Raw genomic sequence first — 20,049 nt, forward strand, 5'->3', positions numbered from 1 at the left:
TTCGTGCCAAAACGCGTCAAATGAACCAAATTTCATCGATTTCTAAGATAACGTGGTTAAAGTAAACAATTACCGAAGTTTGATTATTTTTCAATTAATGTTATTTTCAAGCAATAGATAATTGATAAAATTTACCAATTAGGCTAAGTGAAGTATAATTTTGAAGGAAGAAGGAACGGATACTTTAAAATTATTGATAAATTGATAAATTGCTGAATTGATAAATTGCAATTTGAATGCAATGGCTCGATTTAAGAAATGCACAGAAAAAGATATATCTGTATTACTTGAAACAAGTTCTGACTCAAGTGTTGAAGAATTAGATAAATCCTATGTTCCAAAAAAGAGTATGGATAATGATTCTTTTGACCTTTCCGATTCTGACAATATCTTTGAGAAGAACAAACTTTTCTTATTACAAACCAATGCATTGCAAAAGGAGCAAGCTTCTTTACGTCTGAAGTTAAGACGCTCTACAGAACAAAGTATGTATAAGATAGATACTGAATCAGAAGATGAAAAACTTAAGAGATCAACTAGAAATACAAAACGTCATTTGAAAAGTTTGCAAGATGAAAATCAAGTGTTACGTAAAGGTGCAAGAATTATAAAAGTACCTGAAAGATATTCAGATTATAAATGTTCTTCTAAACCACGAGTATCTGTTTTACAGAGAGATCAGATTAATAATGATGAAAAGAAACTATTGTTAAATTCATTGGATACTATTAATATGAGAAAAAAAGAAACTAATAAACATATAGTCAAAAGTGATGATTCAGATTGCGTTTGTATTTTTTTTAATCCAAAAACGTCATCTACAAAATCAAAATTAAAAGTTAATAAACAAAATCATGTTTATTCTATAGAAGATGTCAATGATGATACTACTCCTAAAGTTTATAGAACTAGATCAAAATATAGATTTCTTTCTGTAGATGAAGAATTAAAAAAAGACATAGATAAAGTATCACCTAATAACAAAATATATCTTGAAACAGATGCAAGACAAAATATTTCATTTGAAGATACACCTAAAACATCAAGAATTCAGAAGAGTACTCGTAAATCTATTTTAAATATATCTAATAAATATGAAACAATACCCAAAGATGAGAATAAGACTGATAAGATGGAAGTTATACACAAAGTTGATAAAAATTTATCTATAAAAACTAATCAAAGAAACGAAGCTATTGATTCCTTAATGGTACAAAATGATTTAAGTATTCCAAAAATTTGTGTATTAAAGCAGGGTACTTTGAAACCATCTATGAAAATGAGAACTGATATCCTAGCTAAACCAGTTACACCATTGCAAGAAATCAGAACTAAGTTGCATGTCAGTGCAGTGCCTAAGTCATTACCTTGCAGAGAAGAAGAGTTTAATAATATTTATACATTTTTAGAAAGCAAATTACTGGATAATAGCGGAGGGTAAGTTTGTCTGAACATTCCTTAATTTTTGTTGACATTTCTTTTTAGTATACTAAAATATATATATATATTGCAGAAGTATTTATATAAATGGTGTCCCAGGTACAGGAAAGACCGCTACTGTAAATGAGATTGTGAAATGTCTAAAGAGATCAGTCGAAAAAGGTAAATTAGATCGTTTTGATTTTGTTGAGATTAATGGTATGAAATTATCTGAGCCCCGGCAAGCCTATGTACAAATTTTAAAGCAATTATCTGGAAAAGTTTTAACATGGGAACAAGCATATAATATGTTAGAAAAAAAATTTAATAGCAGAACTAAAAGGCCAATGACGTTGCTACTTGTAGATGAGGTATATGTATATATGTATCTTATTCTTTATAACTTTATACATGTCTTTATACCGACGCCTGAGCCATAGAAGATGATATATAAAAAAAAACATGAAGAAAGATCCATATCAAGAAATGAATGAAAAGCGGTCTATTTCGTGTGAGGCTTGAAGATCGGTTTATGTCGGAATGTATACGAAGTATGGTTTATATCGAGAAAATAAGAAGAACGGTTCAAGTCCCATGAAATTAAAGAAGAATCTATATCATCGGGCTATAAAAAATTTCTAGCAATGTTTATCGCGAGAACTCTTTAGAAAACACTTAAACAATGTTAGAACTACATTATATCTGCGATGAAACAGTCAGATCTCTTACGAATCAGTCAGCATATCACCTGTACGTGCTCTTATGTACCGTTTTATGGCCAATTTCTTTGGTTTTATAGCCAGAACTATTGATATATTAAGTTTTAACAATAGAACTCTTTGGATTCTTGTACTTTACAACGCATACGTTCGAAATCCAGTGAGGTGCTAGATGGTAAGACGGGAAGTTAGCATCTCATTTTTTAAGTCCGGATCTACAGTAGATGTTTTAAGACTTAAGCCGTAAGAAATTGACCAATTATAGTTGAATTTGAAGGGAATAATCGACTATCATTCGTCCATTTCTTAAGATTTAAAACTCTATTGTAGATCCGGGGTAAAACGTTGTTTCTGAACATAATTCGATAGAACTATTGATAAATCCGATATAGAACTGCAGAACTATTGTGGATGCGAGCAGAACTGATGTCATTTTATGCGATGCTGATATGATATGCTAGCTTCACAGATGTCCTTCTACGGCTCAGGCATCGATACACATACATATCTATATTCTTTATATAAGATATATCATTTTTTATTTACATTTTTACTTTTCTGTTATCTATTATTTTCGAGAGGTTGGTTACGAGTGGTTTTAGTGTACAAAAATTACTCTTGATACGGATTATCTTTAAATTATCTCGGATTACTTAAGATTACCTAATACTATCTCAAATTATTCTAGATTATCAAATACTACCTCATATTACCCAAGATTACCTTAGAGTATTTAAAATTATTTCATATTTTCTGAGATTACCTGAGATTTTTCTAAATCTACTTTGCTCATCTAAGATTACCTTATACAAGTACATATATATTATTTCTTCAGATCACTCTAGAATATCTTCATAGAACATTGTGATAAATATCTTCGAGAACATCGATTTTAGATTTTCTGCTTAAGAAAAAAATGCAATTTTACAAAACAAATATTTATTGCATACAGGAACACAAAAATATATAAATTTTGCAAACACAGAATGTGTATTATATGTAGATAGTAACAAGTTCGACTAAGCGTAACGTTTAAGATTTTTTAATACTAACAAAACAATAATTGAATATAAATATTAATAGATTTATAAATTAAAAGATATTTTTAAAAAACACACCAATAGTAACACAGATTCTTTGTTAAATGATATCGCAACTTAATGTTAAATTAAAAATTTTGCGACTAATCAAGTTAAGTATAAATAAAAAGTATAATAAAAAGGTGAGAACGCTAAAGATTATTTAGATTTATCAAAAATTACCTTGGATTGCCCAAAATTTCGTTTGGATTACCGCTGAATTACCTAGCTCTTGTACAAAAATTACCTCAGTGACCAACCCCCCGATTATTTTGTTGTCTTTTAGATTTAATTTTTATTATTTTCTTTTTATTATCTTGTTTATTTGACTTACATTTTTATTGTCTTTATTTATTCTTATTATCTTAATTTCTAGCTTGATTTATTATGTACAAAACGACAGGATGTAATATATAATCTTTTGGACTGGCCTACAAAAGCCTCTGCTCGATTAGTAGTCATTACTATTGCCAATACTATGGATCTTCCAGAAAGAGTTTTAATGGGTAGAGTCACGTCGCGATTAGGTCTTACTCGAGTAACTTTCGAACCATACAATTATAAACAATTGTATGAGATAATATTAATTAGACTTAAAAACACAAACATTTTTGAAAATGAAATTATACAATTAATTGCACGGTAAGCATTGTTTAAAACAATATTTTAAGTCCAGCCCTTTTATTTAAATTTTTTTAATTTAAATATTGAACTAATACTTATATATATTCTTTAAATGAATGTATCTTAGAAACATGATTGCGCGCCGTTACTAGCGTATTTTTAACACAATTCATTTAAAATAATAATTCCCCAAATTTATATACATCTTAAAAAACCTGTAAAAAACTTATTGCGAAAATTATCTCCACCAGGAGTCAAACCTGGATCTTTAGCATTTCGAGCGTCCTAAGCCTTTAGACTGAGACCTTAGCAATATTCTTCGCAATAACCGTATATATAAAGAGTTAAGCGGGATCTACAATAGGGTTTTAAGCCTTAAGCCATAAGAAATGGGCGAATCACAGTCGATTATTCCCTTCGGATTTGACTGTAATTGGTCAATTTCTTACGGTTGTGATTCGCCCGTTTCTTATGGGGCTTAAGGCTTAAAACTCTATTGTAGATCCGGACTTAATCCGTAAGAATTTGACCAATTACAGTCGAATTAGAGGAGAATAATCGACTATGATTCGTCGATTTCTTAAGGTTTAAGGCTTAGAACTCTATTGTAGATCCAGGGTAAGGCTTCGGTAATCTAAAGGCTTGAGACACTAGCATGGAATGCTAGAGGGTTCGACTCTTGGACGATAATAATATTTTTCGCAATAATTTCTTTACAGGTTTTAAAATATATGTAATTAAATTTGGACGGATTATTAATATTTCAAATAGATTGTGTGTTGAAAGTCTGATAGTAACGACGCGCGATCATATTTCTCGTATAAATTCATTTAAGGAATACATATATGTATTAATTTAACATCTAACTTTGATCGTTAAGTGGCGTTTCTCGTACTTAGGTGATATAGGTCACATAAACGGTCTTATTTCTATAATCTTATTATTATTTCTTTATTTAAATAATCGATATTGATATATTTTATGTTTGTATCTATATTTTTATTGATGCATAATTTAATTATTACAAAATGTTCTTAAAATACTTAGCTCATTTTTATTAGTATTCTATGAATTATACTCATTTTTTTATAATAGTTAATTTTTATAATGAAACTGATAAAGTTTGATTAAACATTGTAAGCACATCTTATATTTTGTATTTTAGTAAAATATCTGCAGTATCAGGCGATGCTCGCCGCGCTTTGGACATTTGTCGTCGAGTGGCAGAAATTACCGAAACACGCAATAATACTACAGTAAGCATACAAGATGTAAATGAAGCTTTGTCGGAGATGATAATAAATCCAAAAGTTCAAGCGATAAAACATTGCTCAAAATTTGAGCAAATATTCTTGCAAGCCGTTTGTGTAGAAGTCAAACGAATTTGCGTGGAAGAAGTTTGTTTTATAAATGTTTATAGACAATTTGAATCTTTATGCTCCTTTGATGGTTTGTATAAAAAGAATTTATTAGTAAGAGAATATGTGAGAAAAGAATTATACTATTGCAATTTTTGTTTCTAGGTTACAAAACGCCTAATATAACTCAAACTCTTGATATTTGCGCAAAACTGGGTGATTATAGATTGCTAATATGCGAATATGCAAGTAACGATATACATAAAAAGATTCTATTAAACATATCAAAAGACGAGATGCATTATGCGCTACAAAAAGATTTTGATTAAAGATACGAAAAATATGTCTATAATTTATTATTAATTTTATTCTTAATTTATTTTATTTTGCAAAATGTAGTGCGCGTTTTTTTTATAAATTATTACAATTTACTCATTTCTAGTTCATACAAATAATTTTTTTTGTCATTGTAATAAAAAATTTATTAAAATATGAATACAGTTTTTAACCGTTTCAATTTCTATCGACATGTTATGTTGCGGGAAAATCGTATTGAACGAATATGTTTAAAAATATACAGCTTTCCAACTGTTATGAAATTTCGGTGTTGGAGTGTAACCATAGGATGAACACATGATTCGTAATTTTAAATTGTATGTTGCATTCGCTGAAGATAGTCGAAAGTTGCTAGAAGTTAGTCGAAACGTTCGAATAAATTCAATAGATATCAAGTTTGAAGAATATATTTTTATATCAATTCTTGCGCACTCATTACAGCGTCGATTCCTAAACGCCCTATTTTTATTTGTGTTTATTTTTAAAGTTTTAAAAATATTAAAATAATTATATAAAATATTAATCTGTATATAAATATGAAATACTGTGAAATAAAAATTTTCGAGCTTAAAGCGTAAACTTGATCTTCATTGAAGTCTCAGAAATTTATTCGTCTTGGGTTGTTTCACGGTCATGATGAGTTTGAAAAGAATCTTCAGGAGAGGAAGCAAGGAAAGATTTAGGATATTTTCATGTCTTGTAATTATCGTCCGTAAAGGAGAAGTCAGGAAATCTAAACATATTATTAAATATTTTAAGATCGATCAAATTTTTAACAGAGTTTATAACAGAAGAATTTAAAATTTAATTTTTATTTTGATAAAGAGAGTTATTGATACTATTACTTTGACATACATACATTTTTTCTAATATTAAATTGTGTAAAATAATACAACATATTTATACAAAATGAGACTATATAGTATAAACTTTCTTTAGTTACTTGCCATTCTAGTTAAATTGTTATCTTTAATATCGATAATAAATGAAGGAGAACATTAAATATGTATATATATATTGTTAGCTCATATACATATATGTATATACATATGAGCTACCAATGTAATATTTTACTATAATAACATTGTCAACAATTAATTCATGTCGTCATATACTGTGTTAGCGATTCATATAAATTGTAGCGATGAAAGTACTATGGCATTAAAATTTTCGGATGAAATAATTTCTCATACGATTAAAATTGTTTATAAGTTTTGCTGTTTGTATATGAATGACATTAAATATAAGTTGAAGAGACAATTGGTATTTTTATCGCTATAAATAACAATAATAGCCTCCAACTATTCCAGCCGATGAAATCCACTACAGATGTTTTAAATTGTGACGAATTTCTATTGTGTCTCTGAAAGAAAAATTAAGTTTTAGCGGTTTCCACCAAAACTAATTATGGAAACAAGCAAATAAAAAGGGAACAACACTGTAAAGAGAAAATAAATATGTTACATAGATTAAGTGAGTGGTCATATTACAATTAAGATAAAATATCTAAACTTGATAGATCTATTCAGTAACATTAGTAATTAACATAATATTATTCTGAGAAAATAATCTATTATTAAGAAAATAAGTATAAACTCGAGCAATTAATTTTATCATTACTCTTGCAAATATTTTAAAAATAACCTATTCTCAGACGTTAATTTATAAAAAATCAGCAAAATAATTTCATTCATTTCATAAAGCTTTGCATAATCATGGAAAAATATAAAAATAGAAAAGTAAAAAAGCCAAGTTCATTGTGGACTAAGAGAGAGAGAGAGAGAGAGAGAGAGAGATAAAAGATAAGATTCTTAATAAATCTTCTAAAGATCCTTTGCTCAAACGGACTTATTGCTAATTATTTATTCATGCTATCTACTAGAATTGTTCTGACCAGGACTCGGTCATATATCAAATAAATTTATTTAAAATATATATTTTAAATAAAAAAAATAAAAAAGTTATTTATTATTTATATTATTTTAAATAACTTCTGACCTATTTCTTATTTAATATTTTAAACAAATTTTTGGAATTTATTTTATATTTCTTATTTTAAATAAATCGTATCAATTATGTCACTGATTCGTCGGTAAAAATGACGGTGAATACTTAAGTAACGTTGGGTGGCGCGGTGTTTCTATCTGCGAGACCCGATAATCAAAGTCTGGACACATGAAAGTCCGACGTTTTTTTTCTAAATTGTGCGAAAGAGAAAAATATGTGCTATCTCATTCAGGCATTGCGTTGTAAATGTAGCAACTCTACAAAGGAGGATGCCCACCGTATAGGGGGGTTTCTGCCCTAGAGATGGAACCTCTGAAACCGATAAATTCATTTAGAGTATGATGAAATCTATCGCCCAATACCAAATTCCACTTTCTTATCGGCAAAGGAAGTTAAAAAAATCATGTTTAAAGTTTTACGCAGTGACGACGCAGTGGCGAGAGTGACAGAGAACGAGCGAGGCGATAGATTTCATCATACTCTAAATGAATTTATCGGTTTCAGAGGTTCCATCTCTAGGGTAGAAACCTCTCTATATCGTGGGCATCCTCTTTTCATACATCACGGACAAAATACTATTAAAGACGGTCTGGGCAAATTTTCGTGACTATCAATGGGGCCCCGGGAACCCGGGGATAATTGAAGAACGATGACATTATCGACAATTAATAAAAATTTTTTAATACTATTAACACAAATATTTCGATAATACATTAAATTCGTGATTTTTTTATTATATAAATGCTGTATAAATAATACGCATACTTTTAATACTATAATATTTTATATATTGCCGAAAAATTACAATTTTTTTCTCTGCAGTTATCATCTCTATTGATAATACTAGCCCCTCCCCCCTCCCCGACGTGATTTCTATTGTTTAAATAAAAGATACCATTTTCAATGTATTTTTGCGCACTGAACACGTATCTGGCAATTAAATTACTTTATAACGTCAGGTTTTTGAAAAAAGTGTCAAAATTGACGTTTTTTTGACATATTTGTGATTTTTTTTCTAGCAAAGTAACTTTTTTTTTATTTTCGTTTACGCCATTTTAAAGTGTAGCTAACTTTTATCTTTAAAATAGATTTCTTTTAACGCCGTGTGCTTCTTTTTCATCGAGTTAGTCTGCTTAGTCACACCAATAAGAACATTTTGTTCAAAAATGTTTTTGAAGAAAAAAAGTTTTAAGAACTGCGTGATGATTTTAATAACAAGATTTTTGAGATGCTAACTAAGGAGAACACTAAATCCGAATCTGAGTATCAATCATGAAACTTTATCCCTAGGATGGAAAGTAAAAAGTGAAAATTTTAACCATTGAAGTTAATGGAGAAATTTTTCACTTTTCATTTTTCATCCTAGGAAAAAAGTTTCATCATTGACCCCCTGAAGTCAGATTTTCGAAATTCAAAATGAGGGGCCCAGTATAGCGGACCAAAAATTTGTCATTGACAAAAATTTGTCATTTTTTACTTTAATTTAAATTTTAAAAATGTTCACACATATTAATTTTGAAATTTTACACATTTGTAAATAAATTCCGAATTTAAATTAAGTAAAAAATTGTTGTACATAATGTACATTGTATAATACATTGGCTATGTTCCAAAATTCACTGCCAGTGCTGAAAATGTATACTATATGTAACGTAAACTGTAGATTTTCAGCGCTGATAGTGAATTTTAGAACACAGTCGTTGTATACCGTCTTTAATAGTTAAAGTCACTTACAGCACAGAAAGATTGCAAAATGATTGCAGATATATCTCATCGCAATGTTGTAATATTGCAAATAGATTGCGCAATGTCTTTGCAACGTTGTTGCTATGTCATAACATCATAAAAATGTCCGCCTTCATCAAAATTGCGCTGTAATGTCGTAGCAATGTTGCAGCGCAATGTATTTGCAACTATTATTAAAAATAATTCTTTTATTATTATTGAATATAATTTGAAATATAATTTGTAATATAAATAAAATGAATGCAGAAAAAGAACTATAACACAGGCCTGCAACATTGGAGGTGTTGAAAGTTGATTAGAGTTTAACAATGTTTTCTTACGTAATTTTTCGCGCTGAATTCGAATGCGGCTGCAGAATTGCTCTATCAAGATTTCAAAATATCCTAAATTAAAACTGCCAAAAAAGCCGTTTTTGAAAATACCCTTTTTCTTAAATCACGAGTAACAAAAAAATCGTAGGAACATTTTTAAAAAGCGATTTTGCAGGAAAAACTTCAAGGTTTCACGATAGACAGAAAATTTTGGCAAATATTTTTGAGCATGTAACAGGCCTACTAATAAGTAAGAAGAAAATTTTCTTTTTTTTTTCAGCCTGTTTTCTATATGTAAAAATTATCGAACTTACAGAAACTAAAAACATATAGTAATTTCGAAAGTAGAGATTTCAAGCTTTAAAAGCCTTTTTCTTTTAATTTAAATTTCGTTCATTTTTAATGAAGATATTGTGCATACAATTTTGAGCTAAAGAAAAAATGACGTTACTTTCGACTAATCCAATATGTATTTCTTTAATTCTACAGCTTATGAAAATGATAAATTTCACTGGATTGAATAATGTGACGTTACATAGTTGAAAGAATTAACTTATAATCAAGAAGTTCATTATACTTACTTTTCCGGTAAGATACGTGGTTTGGCATAATCACCCGGCCATTCATACAAATTTGGCAGTGGACTGTCATAGTTGGCATCGTACATCTTACTTATAATGAATTGTCGCTTATCTTTCGGCTCCGGATATTCACTTGCTAAACCACCTGTAGATATAACAATAGATAATATTAAATAGTATTTTATACACAATTCCTAAATTATAACAACACCAACCTTTAGCATAAGCATAATCAGCTATTTTTACCGCGATGTCGATAGAACACTCGCGAATATTATTTAATGGTGGATATAAACTACCCCTTTCAAGATCCTCATTTTTTACATGATCGGCGACAGTTTGTGCCGAAATCAAGAATAAATCTTCAGTAATATGATGTACTCCGGTTGCAATAACGCCTAAAGCAATGCCAGGAAAGATGTACGCATTATTACCCTGTCCAGGCTTATATATTTTCCCATTATATTTTACTTCACCGAATGGCGAACCCGAAGAGAATACACATCTACCCTAAAACATAGATGGTTAGTCTGACGAATGAATTTAGTATGCAAAAAAGTAAAATTATCATTGTGTTATTTAAGATTTTATTATATTCATACATTGGTATGATCATACGCTTGTTGTGCCGTACATTCAGCTTTACTGGTTGGATTACTTAAAGCGAAGATCAACGGTCTCTCATTATTTTTTGCCATTTCCTTTAAGACTTCAGGAGTAAATGCCCCTGCCGCCGCCGAAGCACCTGTGTGAACATTTCAGTTCTATACCAAGATTGTTTTTCTTTGAAGAAACCTGCTTACCTATCAAGACAGAAGGTTTGATTTCTTTCACAACTTCGATTAATGTCTTCATCACTTTGTAGTCCTTCGCGTACCAAATCTTGTGGCCTTCCAAATTACCTTCGGGCCGATTCTTTACGAGTAACCCATCAATATCCATCATCCAAATATTATTGCGCGCCTGTTGTTGAGTGCAACCGTCAGCCTCCATTGCTTTGACACAAAGATCAGCAATTCCAATAGCTGCCTATAATCAAGTAAAATAAATATTGTTATAATGCGATCTCAAAACAAACATAAATATTCAGTACCTTCAAAATAAGGCTATTACATTATCTTGAAAATTTACAAACCTCTCCGGCACCAAGGAAGACAAACTTATTATCTGCCATTCTTTTCTTAGTTATTCTTTGCGATGCTAAAATTCCAGCCACAGCAACCGCAGCTGTACCTTGTATATCATCGTTAAACGTACAATATTTATTTCTGTATTTGTCTAAGAAACGGAAGGCATTATGGTTTCCGAAATCTTCGAACTAAAATACAGAAAGCTTGCAATATTACGTGTACGTATCATAAGGTCATTTAACAAAATTTGGGTTAAAGACGTAATACATTATATATATTTAAAAATGTGCACACGTTAGCTTACTTGAATAAGAACGTTTTGTCCATACTTTTGCACGCAGGCAGCCATAAATTCGTCGATTAATTCATCATACTCGGCGCCTTGGCTCCTAGACTTATTAAGACCAATGTAATGAGGATCATTTCTTAGCTGTTCGTTATTAGTGCCTACATCAATAGCAATTGGGAGACATTGATGCGGTTTGATACCAGCCAGAGCTGTATAAAGTGCCAGTTTTCCAACGGGGATACCCATGCCGCAAGCTCCGAGATCACCGAGACCTAAAATTCGCTCGCCATCTGTCACGCAGATGGCCCGCACCGCTTGTTCTGGCCTAAAAATGCGATGGAAATCATCGTGATCAACAATGAAGATAAATTAATACCCCATACTATACGTAAAACAATTTCTTCTCACTCCAAACACGCGCTTTCCGTTTAAACTCTATAGAGTGCTCCTTACAATCTCTTTCCTTACAATAATGATTATATAAAGAATGGAAGTAACTCGTTACTTATAGCGAAGTTACAGTTACAAGTTACTTTTTGGGTAACTTTACTGGTAACTGCGTTACTTTATCTTTTTGGTAGTTACATTTTTTTGGTAACGGTAACGAATTTTACAATTACTTTCATCGTTACTTAGCACACGATTGGATAGAAATGTAAAAAAACGGTATTTTTTACTTCGGAGAAATCAAGTAAAAAACTAGGTTTTTTACTGTAAATAATGGTATTTTTGACTAAATTACATAAAATTCATAAAAAAAAAACAAGTTATTTCAATATAATTATTGGAACGACAGATATTTTATATATTTAAAAGTTAAATAAGTGATGTTATTAATACAGATAATATACTTTATAAGCATAATAGATACTTTTTTGTTGCATATTGGTTGTAATTGTACTCTATATTTTAATTATTTTAAGACAACATCCCATAAAGTACAGTATACGGAAGTAAAATGTCATTCAAATAATAGTGAAAAGTAAGGTATATTTATAGTCATCGACATTATACTATATTTTAACTTTGTAACTATTTTCACACAGTAATCTTACGAATAAGTGCAAAAACTAAATTCTGGAGCAATAATACAGCGTCGAAATCGTGAAATGTTAAAAAAAATTATTCGAGTAAAAAAACTGTCAAAGCCGAAGGAAAAAAATCATTATTTCCCAAGTTTTTTACCCTAAAATTCTAGGATTTTTCCATCGTTTACATCTCTACGATTGGACATGGTTCAATTAGATAACAATAGACACAAGCCACTCATAACGCTTGAAACTGGAAAGCCCCCAAGCACTCGTCCGCTGTGATTGGTGATCATCGTTTTAAAAAAGTAACGGAAAAGTAACGAAAAGTTACTTTTCCAAGTAACGGTAACTGTAACGAGTTATTTTTAAAAATCGGTAATTAGTAACTGTAACTAGTTACTTTTCTACTCGGTAACGAGTAACTGTAACTTATTACTTTTAAATAGTAACTTTCCATTCCCTGTGATTATACTTTTCAAATCAAATGAGTACAGAAGTATTAAATACAGTCGAGGTCAAATCTTCATGTCTAATAACATTTACATATAAATTTTTAAGACATTTTTCAGTTATGTATATAAACTGTACGCCGATTTGTACTACTTATCGGATTTGAAACACGGATCATAAACTATAAAGTTATGACGAAGTAAAATTCGTTCAGTGAACAAAACTTTATTTTTATAAAAGGAACATAACAGATTACTGTTATGATTTCAACACACTACAAGAGGGGCATGAGAAAGTAGGGGTGCAGATACAATATAAGGAATAAGGAATTAGTAATAAGAAATCAGAAATTTTAACGTATCAGAAAATATACGTATTCCGATGTATCCGATTTCTGATAGGTTGAAATTTCTTATTCCTTATTCCTTCTGTTGTGTCTGCACCCTAATAAAAAGTCTTGAAAAACATTACAAAAGCGATACAGAGAGGTCGCGCCCGATGCACGGACGGACTTTGAACTTGAATACCAACGAGATACTATTAAAGACGGTCGGTCCTGTTGCGGAATTCTCTAAACGTTTTATCGACAATTATCGCTATCGCTAACTAACGACAGCCAATGAGAGCTGCCCTTTCTTTCAGGATTGTTCTGCCATTGATTATCGCTAGTTAACGATAGCAATAATCATCGATAAGACGTTTAGAAAATTCCGCTACTGAATAAATTTTAATGACGATCAATGGGGCCCCGGGGGCCTAGGGATAATTGAAGAACGATGACATTATCGACAATTAATAAAAATTTGCGATTATGTAACGTGAACTTGGAAGAATATAACTGGAGTGTCATTATAAAAATATTACAAGAATACTATTGGAATTTTGTGTGATTTATTGCTCGTATCCTAGTAAATAAAATAGACAAGCAAGGAATTGAATGGAATTTAAAAGAATTCATTTTGGGGCTAAAAGTTAATTCTTTTTATACAAATTGAATAACGACTTTTCGACGAGATCAAATTTAATTTGGGAAAAGCATAAAAAGTCTATGCGTTATTATATAGCCAAATTATAATTTATCAATTCATTAAGACAGTGATCTTCAGTATTCTAACAAAGTTTTTAATTTTTCTTCATTCTTTTTCATTTCATATATTCAATCGTTTCTGTTCATTTAATAATTCCATTTCGTTTACTGGGATGATCGATAACTTTATTATTTTGGAGTGATCATGTAAAGAAATTATTTCTTAAGAGTATCTTATTAGGCTAAAGCAATTAAAATCTTTTCATTGCGATATACATCGTCGTATATGATTCATGCCTGATTCCTGCACTAATTTGAAAAATAAATTATTTCGTAATATGTTTTTTAAGACTGATACATAATCTTTCATTTAACATTTAGAAATGATACATTATAATTAATACCATATTCTTGGATGATTCTATAAAGAAATTATTTTTTAAGAGTTTCTTGTAAGATAAGGTAAGATAAGGCAAGATCTTTTCATTGCGATATAAATTGTCATGTACGATTCATGATTAGTTTCTTGTATCAACTTGGAAAATAAATTATTCCGTAACTATGTCTCTTATAAGACTGATAAATGATCTTTCATGAAACAAATTCAAAGTTATAAGTGGCTTCAATAAATAAACAAATTTTAAAGGTACATACAGCCACGACACTCGATATTATTAGTGAAAGTCATTTATTAATTTTGACATTAAAAAGAATATGTAATCTAAACGTTTCGGTCAGATTTTCTGACCATCATCAGTAGTAAAAAAATTTTTCGATTATTCTAATTAGCGCTAGTGTTATAATAATTTGAACTTGTCTTCGCTTCTTCCGTTGTCAACTAAAACGATGACGAATGTTCCAGATCGAGTTCGAACGAATTACTCTACTGTGTCCATAAAATTTCCTTAGTTAAGATAAGGCTGTCCTTATTATATTCGATAGATATACTTATATGATAATTTTTTTCCCGAACGTTATGTATACACAATATTATCAAATACTATATTGAAATTAAATTGTGTTAGAAATTACAAAATTTTTTTTACAAAATTATTAGTTTAAACTTTACATCAATTATAATTAAACATATCTGTGCTAGCAAACAAACGGTAACACAATTATAGTTCGAAATTATACAATATTAATTATATTATTAGAATGGAAAGAATAATCCTCTGCGAGAACGACATACTAACGTGTCACTTCAAAGTAATGCTCTTTTTACTTCTTATTGATGAGAAGAGAAAACTAGAAGAGAAGGAGAACGACTTATTATTTAATGAGAGGGGAATAAAAAAGTTATTGATAATAGAAAGAAATATATCTGGAAACCGGTCTGTGTCACTTTGTTTATTCATACCAAATTCTTGTCTTTTTATATGTATCATCTCACAAGGGAAGTTTCACAACTGTTCGGAACCGATTTGATTCTCCATGAAATATTGTTAAACACAAAAATCTAAGAGACACATATTTTTTTATACGTGCGCTAACTCATGTTTAAGTCGTCTACTTAAGTTCGTATCTTTAGTGCTGAATTGAAACCTTTGAGGTGGAGGGGGATAGCTTATCACTTATATATTAATTATTTTGCGTAATTGTTACGGTAACTTGATATCTTTAATTAAGGGGTCTTGATATTTCAAAAAATTCATTTTTTTGATAATTTTTTATATAAAAGTACAAAATGTCAGAAGGAGTTTTACTATATGGTCCTGGAATTGATGATTCCATGTAAGTTGAAATAAAAAATTGTTATCTCTGTTTTATTCCTCTTTAAAACTTTAAACGCGTTTTTCTCAAAACCACTTTTTCAACATCGGTAGTCAAAATTTCTCCAAAACTATTGCACCGATTGACTTGCACTTTTACACACTTCTTTTAAACATGTTTTTGTAGTCCCTGATCGAAGGATTTATTTTACCTTCGATTACAACTCATTTTACAAGCCAATACATAGCCTAATTTTATGCAAAAAATGACACTTTTTGTAGAAAACGCTACAAAAAATTCATTTTTCAACTTTTTCCTTTTTCCATCGATCAGGGACAATAAATACTCACCTACTTTAAAAAAAAATTTTGATTTTTGATTTCAGATGAAAATTGACAAAGTTATGCTGACTACCGCGAAGGCACTTTTTTATGGACAGTCTACTTAAAAATGTTGCCAACGCCTTAATTTTCAATATTTTTCATTGTAGTTTTCACCAAATATTGTTCACATGTTGTACTTTACATACAAAAAAAAAGAAATTGTCTTCTTCATTTAGTATCTTTTAAAAAAATTAGACAAAATAAGATTTTTTTTGGCCTTCAAGACCCATGTAACCCCTTAATACTAAAAAACAAATATTTTAGTACCAAATTTGTTGGACCACCTAATTGTTTAAGACCACTTCTCTTTTGTGCACCGACCGCGCGACCTATCTATGAGTATGAATTTCTGCCAAACGGAACGAGCACCTAATTCGGCGCTTGATATCTTTAAATAATACTAAAAAACAAACATTTCAGTACCAAATTTGTTAGAGCACCTTATTGTTTAAGACCACTTCTCTCTTGTGAGCCAACTGTTCGACTGACGTCTAAGTTCTGTATATAATATATATTTTCGAAATATTTTAGTAATTCCTTGGAGCACCTAATTAGCACTTAATTCTGATGTATTTGTTTTGTTTGTTTACGCAATAAATGTTGATTTTTTTATTGGGGGGGGCTAACTTAATATTAAGCTAGTCCCCCTCCCTCATTAGTTTTTTTTCTGCTAAATGGTTTGAGCACCTAATTCCGCACTTCAACACCTAATTAGCACCTAATTAGCACTTAATTTTGGTATGTATTAGAATTCATTTATCGCTGGTGGGGAGGCTAGCTTAACAGGGGTAATGTGATATCGCAGATCAAAATCTTTTTGATGCTAATATCGCGGAGAAGCCGACAAATAAAAAGCTTTGATGGAATCAATCTTAAAATATTATTTAGTCTGTTGCGCATTATCCAGTATTATCTATCATGGTTAACGCCATATGCATGTATATAGGTACGTAATACTGAAAACAAGATTATAGCCGTTGTAGAAAATATGGTCACGTGACAATAGCGATCAGACACTTTCAGCAGACTCGAATCATGATCAGTGGACGCTCATAGATCCGCTCCATAACAGTTGAATCTATTGAACGCGACCAATATAAATTTTTTTTAAGCTTTTAGTCTTACAAGAGAACTAACCCAGATGTCTAATTAGTTTTGATAAAGTAACGGTTAGAAGTTATAGTATCCCACCTCCTAAACTAAAATGAATGCCATTCACTCGGAAAATTTGATATTTGTTAAAGAAATGGATTTAAAGTCCGCTATAAGCGGCTCCGAAAATGGGTTTAAATGACATTTTTTCGTAACTTTTTTTTACTTTTTTTTTACTTTTTTCTACATACATGTGAGTAATATACGTAAGTGGAATAGGAAAGAAGACTTAGGACTCGATTCTAGTGGTGGAATTGAATTCTAAACTAATTTTTTCTAAACATCTGGGTAATTTCCTTTGTTAGTTTCATAAACTTAGTATTGTTCAATCGTTCACGTAATAGGATGAATAGTACATCCGTCGTTTTGTCCATCCGAGCTATAAAATTTGTATTAAGGAAACATATACTTTAGGTGACGGCTGTACGAGTTAAAAAATGAATAGGTTTTTAACTCTTTTTCGATTTTTATATAAAGCCCACTACACCACCTCCCAATTTTGCGTCTACTTTAATCAGGAGGGTTCCGATTGTGCACATCGCTAATTGGCCAGTCTAAAGTAAAATGTTCTCATTGGTAAGCAGTGTTATTAAGTATCAGCAGATGTGAGTGGATGTATGCTATCGCACTATGTGCAAACGGGATCCTCCCCTTTGATCCTGTAAAAGGATTTTTTATTTCGTTCAGTCAATTGGGAGATTTTTATAGAACTGTAATGTCTCGATAATTTAGTCACTCCAGCATTTCCTTAAAATTTACATATAAATATTATTAGGTACAAGATTTAGCCTCGACCGTATTTGATCTTTCTTTACTTATTTAATTTATTCATATAGCGGTACAGTTTAACTAATTATTGCTTTTTATTAATCGTGTGACTTATTAAGAGAACGATAAAAGACAGGCTGCAAATGTTTCACCTTTTTACAGACACAACAATAATATTTTGTGTATTTTTTTTTATACTAACCAATTATTCAAGATCTCGTAAATATGGCCTTTATCATATATAGTAATGAAAAGCCCGCGAGGTCTACGATATATCACACCAAACTTTTGACAGGCCAAACCAACGGTAGGTGTATAGACAATTGGCATCATTTGCTCGATATTTTCGCTTAACAAGCGAAAAAATAATCTTTCATTCCTTTCCTAGAAATTATTTCAAAGAAATTAAGAACAGATTTTCTATGAAAAAATAGCTCAAAAGGTATTATTTACCTGAAGTTCCACAAGATACAAATATCGATTTAGATCCTCTGAATATTTCATTACTGAGGCTTTGCATAAAGCCAACTGTTCCTCTTGCGTCTTAAATCTGGGAGGCTGTAGCCCATGTATTCCGAGGGCTATTCTTTCTTTCAGAGTGAACGCCAAGCCCTGTTATTCATCACGAAATATTCACGCTGAGATAATACATTTGCCGTACTTAACCCTTTCGCTACGGCATGGTGGCAGTCCGCTCCGCCAGAGTACCGTCATTGAACGGGATTACGGAACCCCGCGCCAAAAGTGTACACATTATACGTGGACAGTCTTTGGCGTTTAAAACAGAGAATGGAAGAGTTACTCTTCGGTAATATTCTAGAATTCTGTCTTTCTTGCCGATTTTGATTAAATTAGGTTCATTTGACGCATTTTTGCACAAAATGAACGAATGTGGCAAAAAAAGTATCGCTCTGCGGATCTGTGAAGTTAGTACGACATTCTATTAATATAAAAAAAATGATGACAGTTCCAGTAGCACTTTTCATAGTTCTACAATTCTATATAAAAATAAAAATGTTCCGCATTTTTTATACAAAAAAATTAAATATGAAAATATGGCGTGCTGACTCGCAAATGTAGCACGGCACTTTTTGTCTAAAATACAAAAAACCGATAAATATTACCACTTTTGGCAACGGTTCCCGTTAGTTCTAGCAGAGTTTCGTGCTCTACAATCATTTTTAAACAGAGTTTCGGCCGCTACTTTTTAATTAATTTTTTAATTCTGTATCCAGCACGGCACTTGGAGAAAATGTCGTGCTGATTGCTTATAGTAGTTTTGTTTAACAGACTAAAGTAGTTAACGTCAAATGTTCTTGAAGAGGCAAGCTTCAAGTACATACATAGAATCCGAAAAAATAAAGAATTTATTCTGTAATCTTTAGTGGCAAAGGCTTGAAGTATACCAGGCTTCTGTAATAAAAATGGAGGTTTGAAAGAGGAGACGATACATAAGACTGAGCATGAGGTCCGGAGAAAAGACGCCTGCGCTGACAGCAAAAGAAACATTAGCATCTTTAGACTCATTCGTATAAAAAGAGATGCACTCACCACAAGAAAATTTATCACAGAGAGCGTAGGAATTAGCTTTCAGGTTTAATGAAGGAATTTTTATCAAGAGAAGATAAATCATTGTAGAAAAGACGAGAAAAACCGAGGAGTTAAAATCATGTTCAAACATCAAGAGACAAACGGAGCGTTTGATAAGATTTTTAGAATATTTCTGTAAAATGTACTGCTGAAGGAAATCTCCTACATTAGAGAGTCAAAAAAAGTTGATTTTTTTCATAAATCGATAATACAACTCTTCGAGAATATATTCCTAAAATTTTAGAGCGAAATTCGGAGTCCTTCGGTATAAATTCAGCGTTTGTATATACGGGTGGAGAGGGTTGCTTTTGCCTACAAATCGATTGCCTACAGCAC

General features: G+C 30.8%; 2 protein-coding genes across 4 annotated transcripts in view; one reads left to right on the forward strand and one right to left on the reverse strand.

Moving 5' to 3' along the window:
* On the forward strand, window positions 1–5,528 carry Orc1 (origin recognition complex subunit 1). Its single transcript, XM_018451822.1, has 5 exons — window positions 1–1,437; window positions 1,514–1,790; window positions 3,594–3,859; window positions 5,007–5,290; window positions 5,365–5,528. Exons 1-5 carry the CDS (start codon window positions 242–244, stop codon window positions 5,526–5,528), a joined length of 2,187 nt encoding a protein of 728 aa, XP_018307324.1. The 5' UTR covers window positions 1–241.
* Window positions 5,529–6,159: 631 nt separating this feature from the next.
* LOC108725060 (NADP-dependent malic enzyme) overlaps window positions 6,160–20,049 on the reverse strand; it is a 24,373-nt gene continuing 10,483 nt past the window's right edge. For 2 of the 3 annotated variants that reach the window (XM_018451837.1, XM_018451834.1), the window contains exons 3-11: window positions 18,577–18,735; window positions 18,326–18,507; window positions 11,615–11,924; window positions 11,316–11,498; window positions 10,984–11,209; window positions 10,783–10,925; window positions 10,396–10,690; window positions 10,181–10,325; window positions 6,160–6,268 (exon numbers count right to left, since the gene is read on the reverse strand). In XM_018451837.1, coding sequence (XP_018307339.1) covers window positions 6,226–6,268; window positions 10,181–10,325; window positions 10,396–10,690; window positions 10,783–10,925; window positions 10,984–11,209; window positions 11,316–11,498; window positions 11,615–11,924; window positions 18,326–18,507; window positions 18,577–18,735 — 1,686 coding nt within the window. In that variant the 3' untranslated portion in view covers window positions 6,160–6,225. Of the gene's footprint in view, window positions 6,269–6,737; window positions 6,899–10,180; window positions 10,326–10,395; window positions 10,691–10,782; window positions 10,926–10,983; window positions 11,210–11,315; window positions 11,499–11,614; window positions 11,925–18,325; window positions 18,508–18,576; window positions 18,736–20,049 lie in introns of those variants that run through there. The other variant, XM_018451835.1, reaches the window with a different exon arrangement.

The sequence above is a fragment of the Mycetomoellerius zeteki genome, unplaced genomic scaffold (assembly GCF_001594055.1).
Source record: "Mycetomoellerius zeteki isolate Tzet28-1 unplaced genomic scaffold, Tzet1.0 scaffold323, whole genome shotgun sequence".
In the NCBI taxonomy this organism is placed as follows: Eukaryota; Metazoa; Arthropoda; class Insecta; order Hymenoptera; family Formicidae; genus Mycetomoellerius; species Mycetomoellerius zeteki.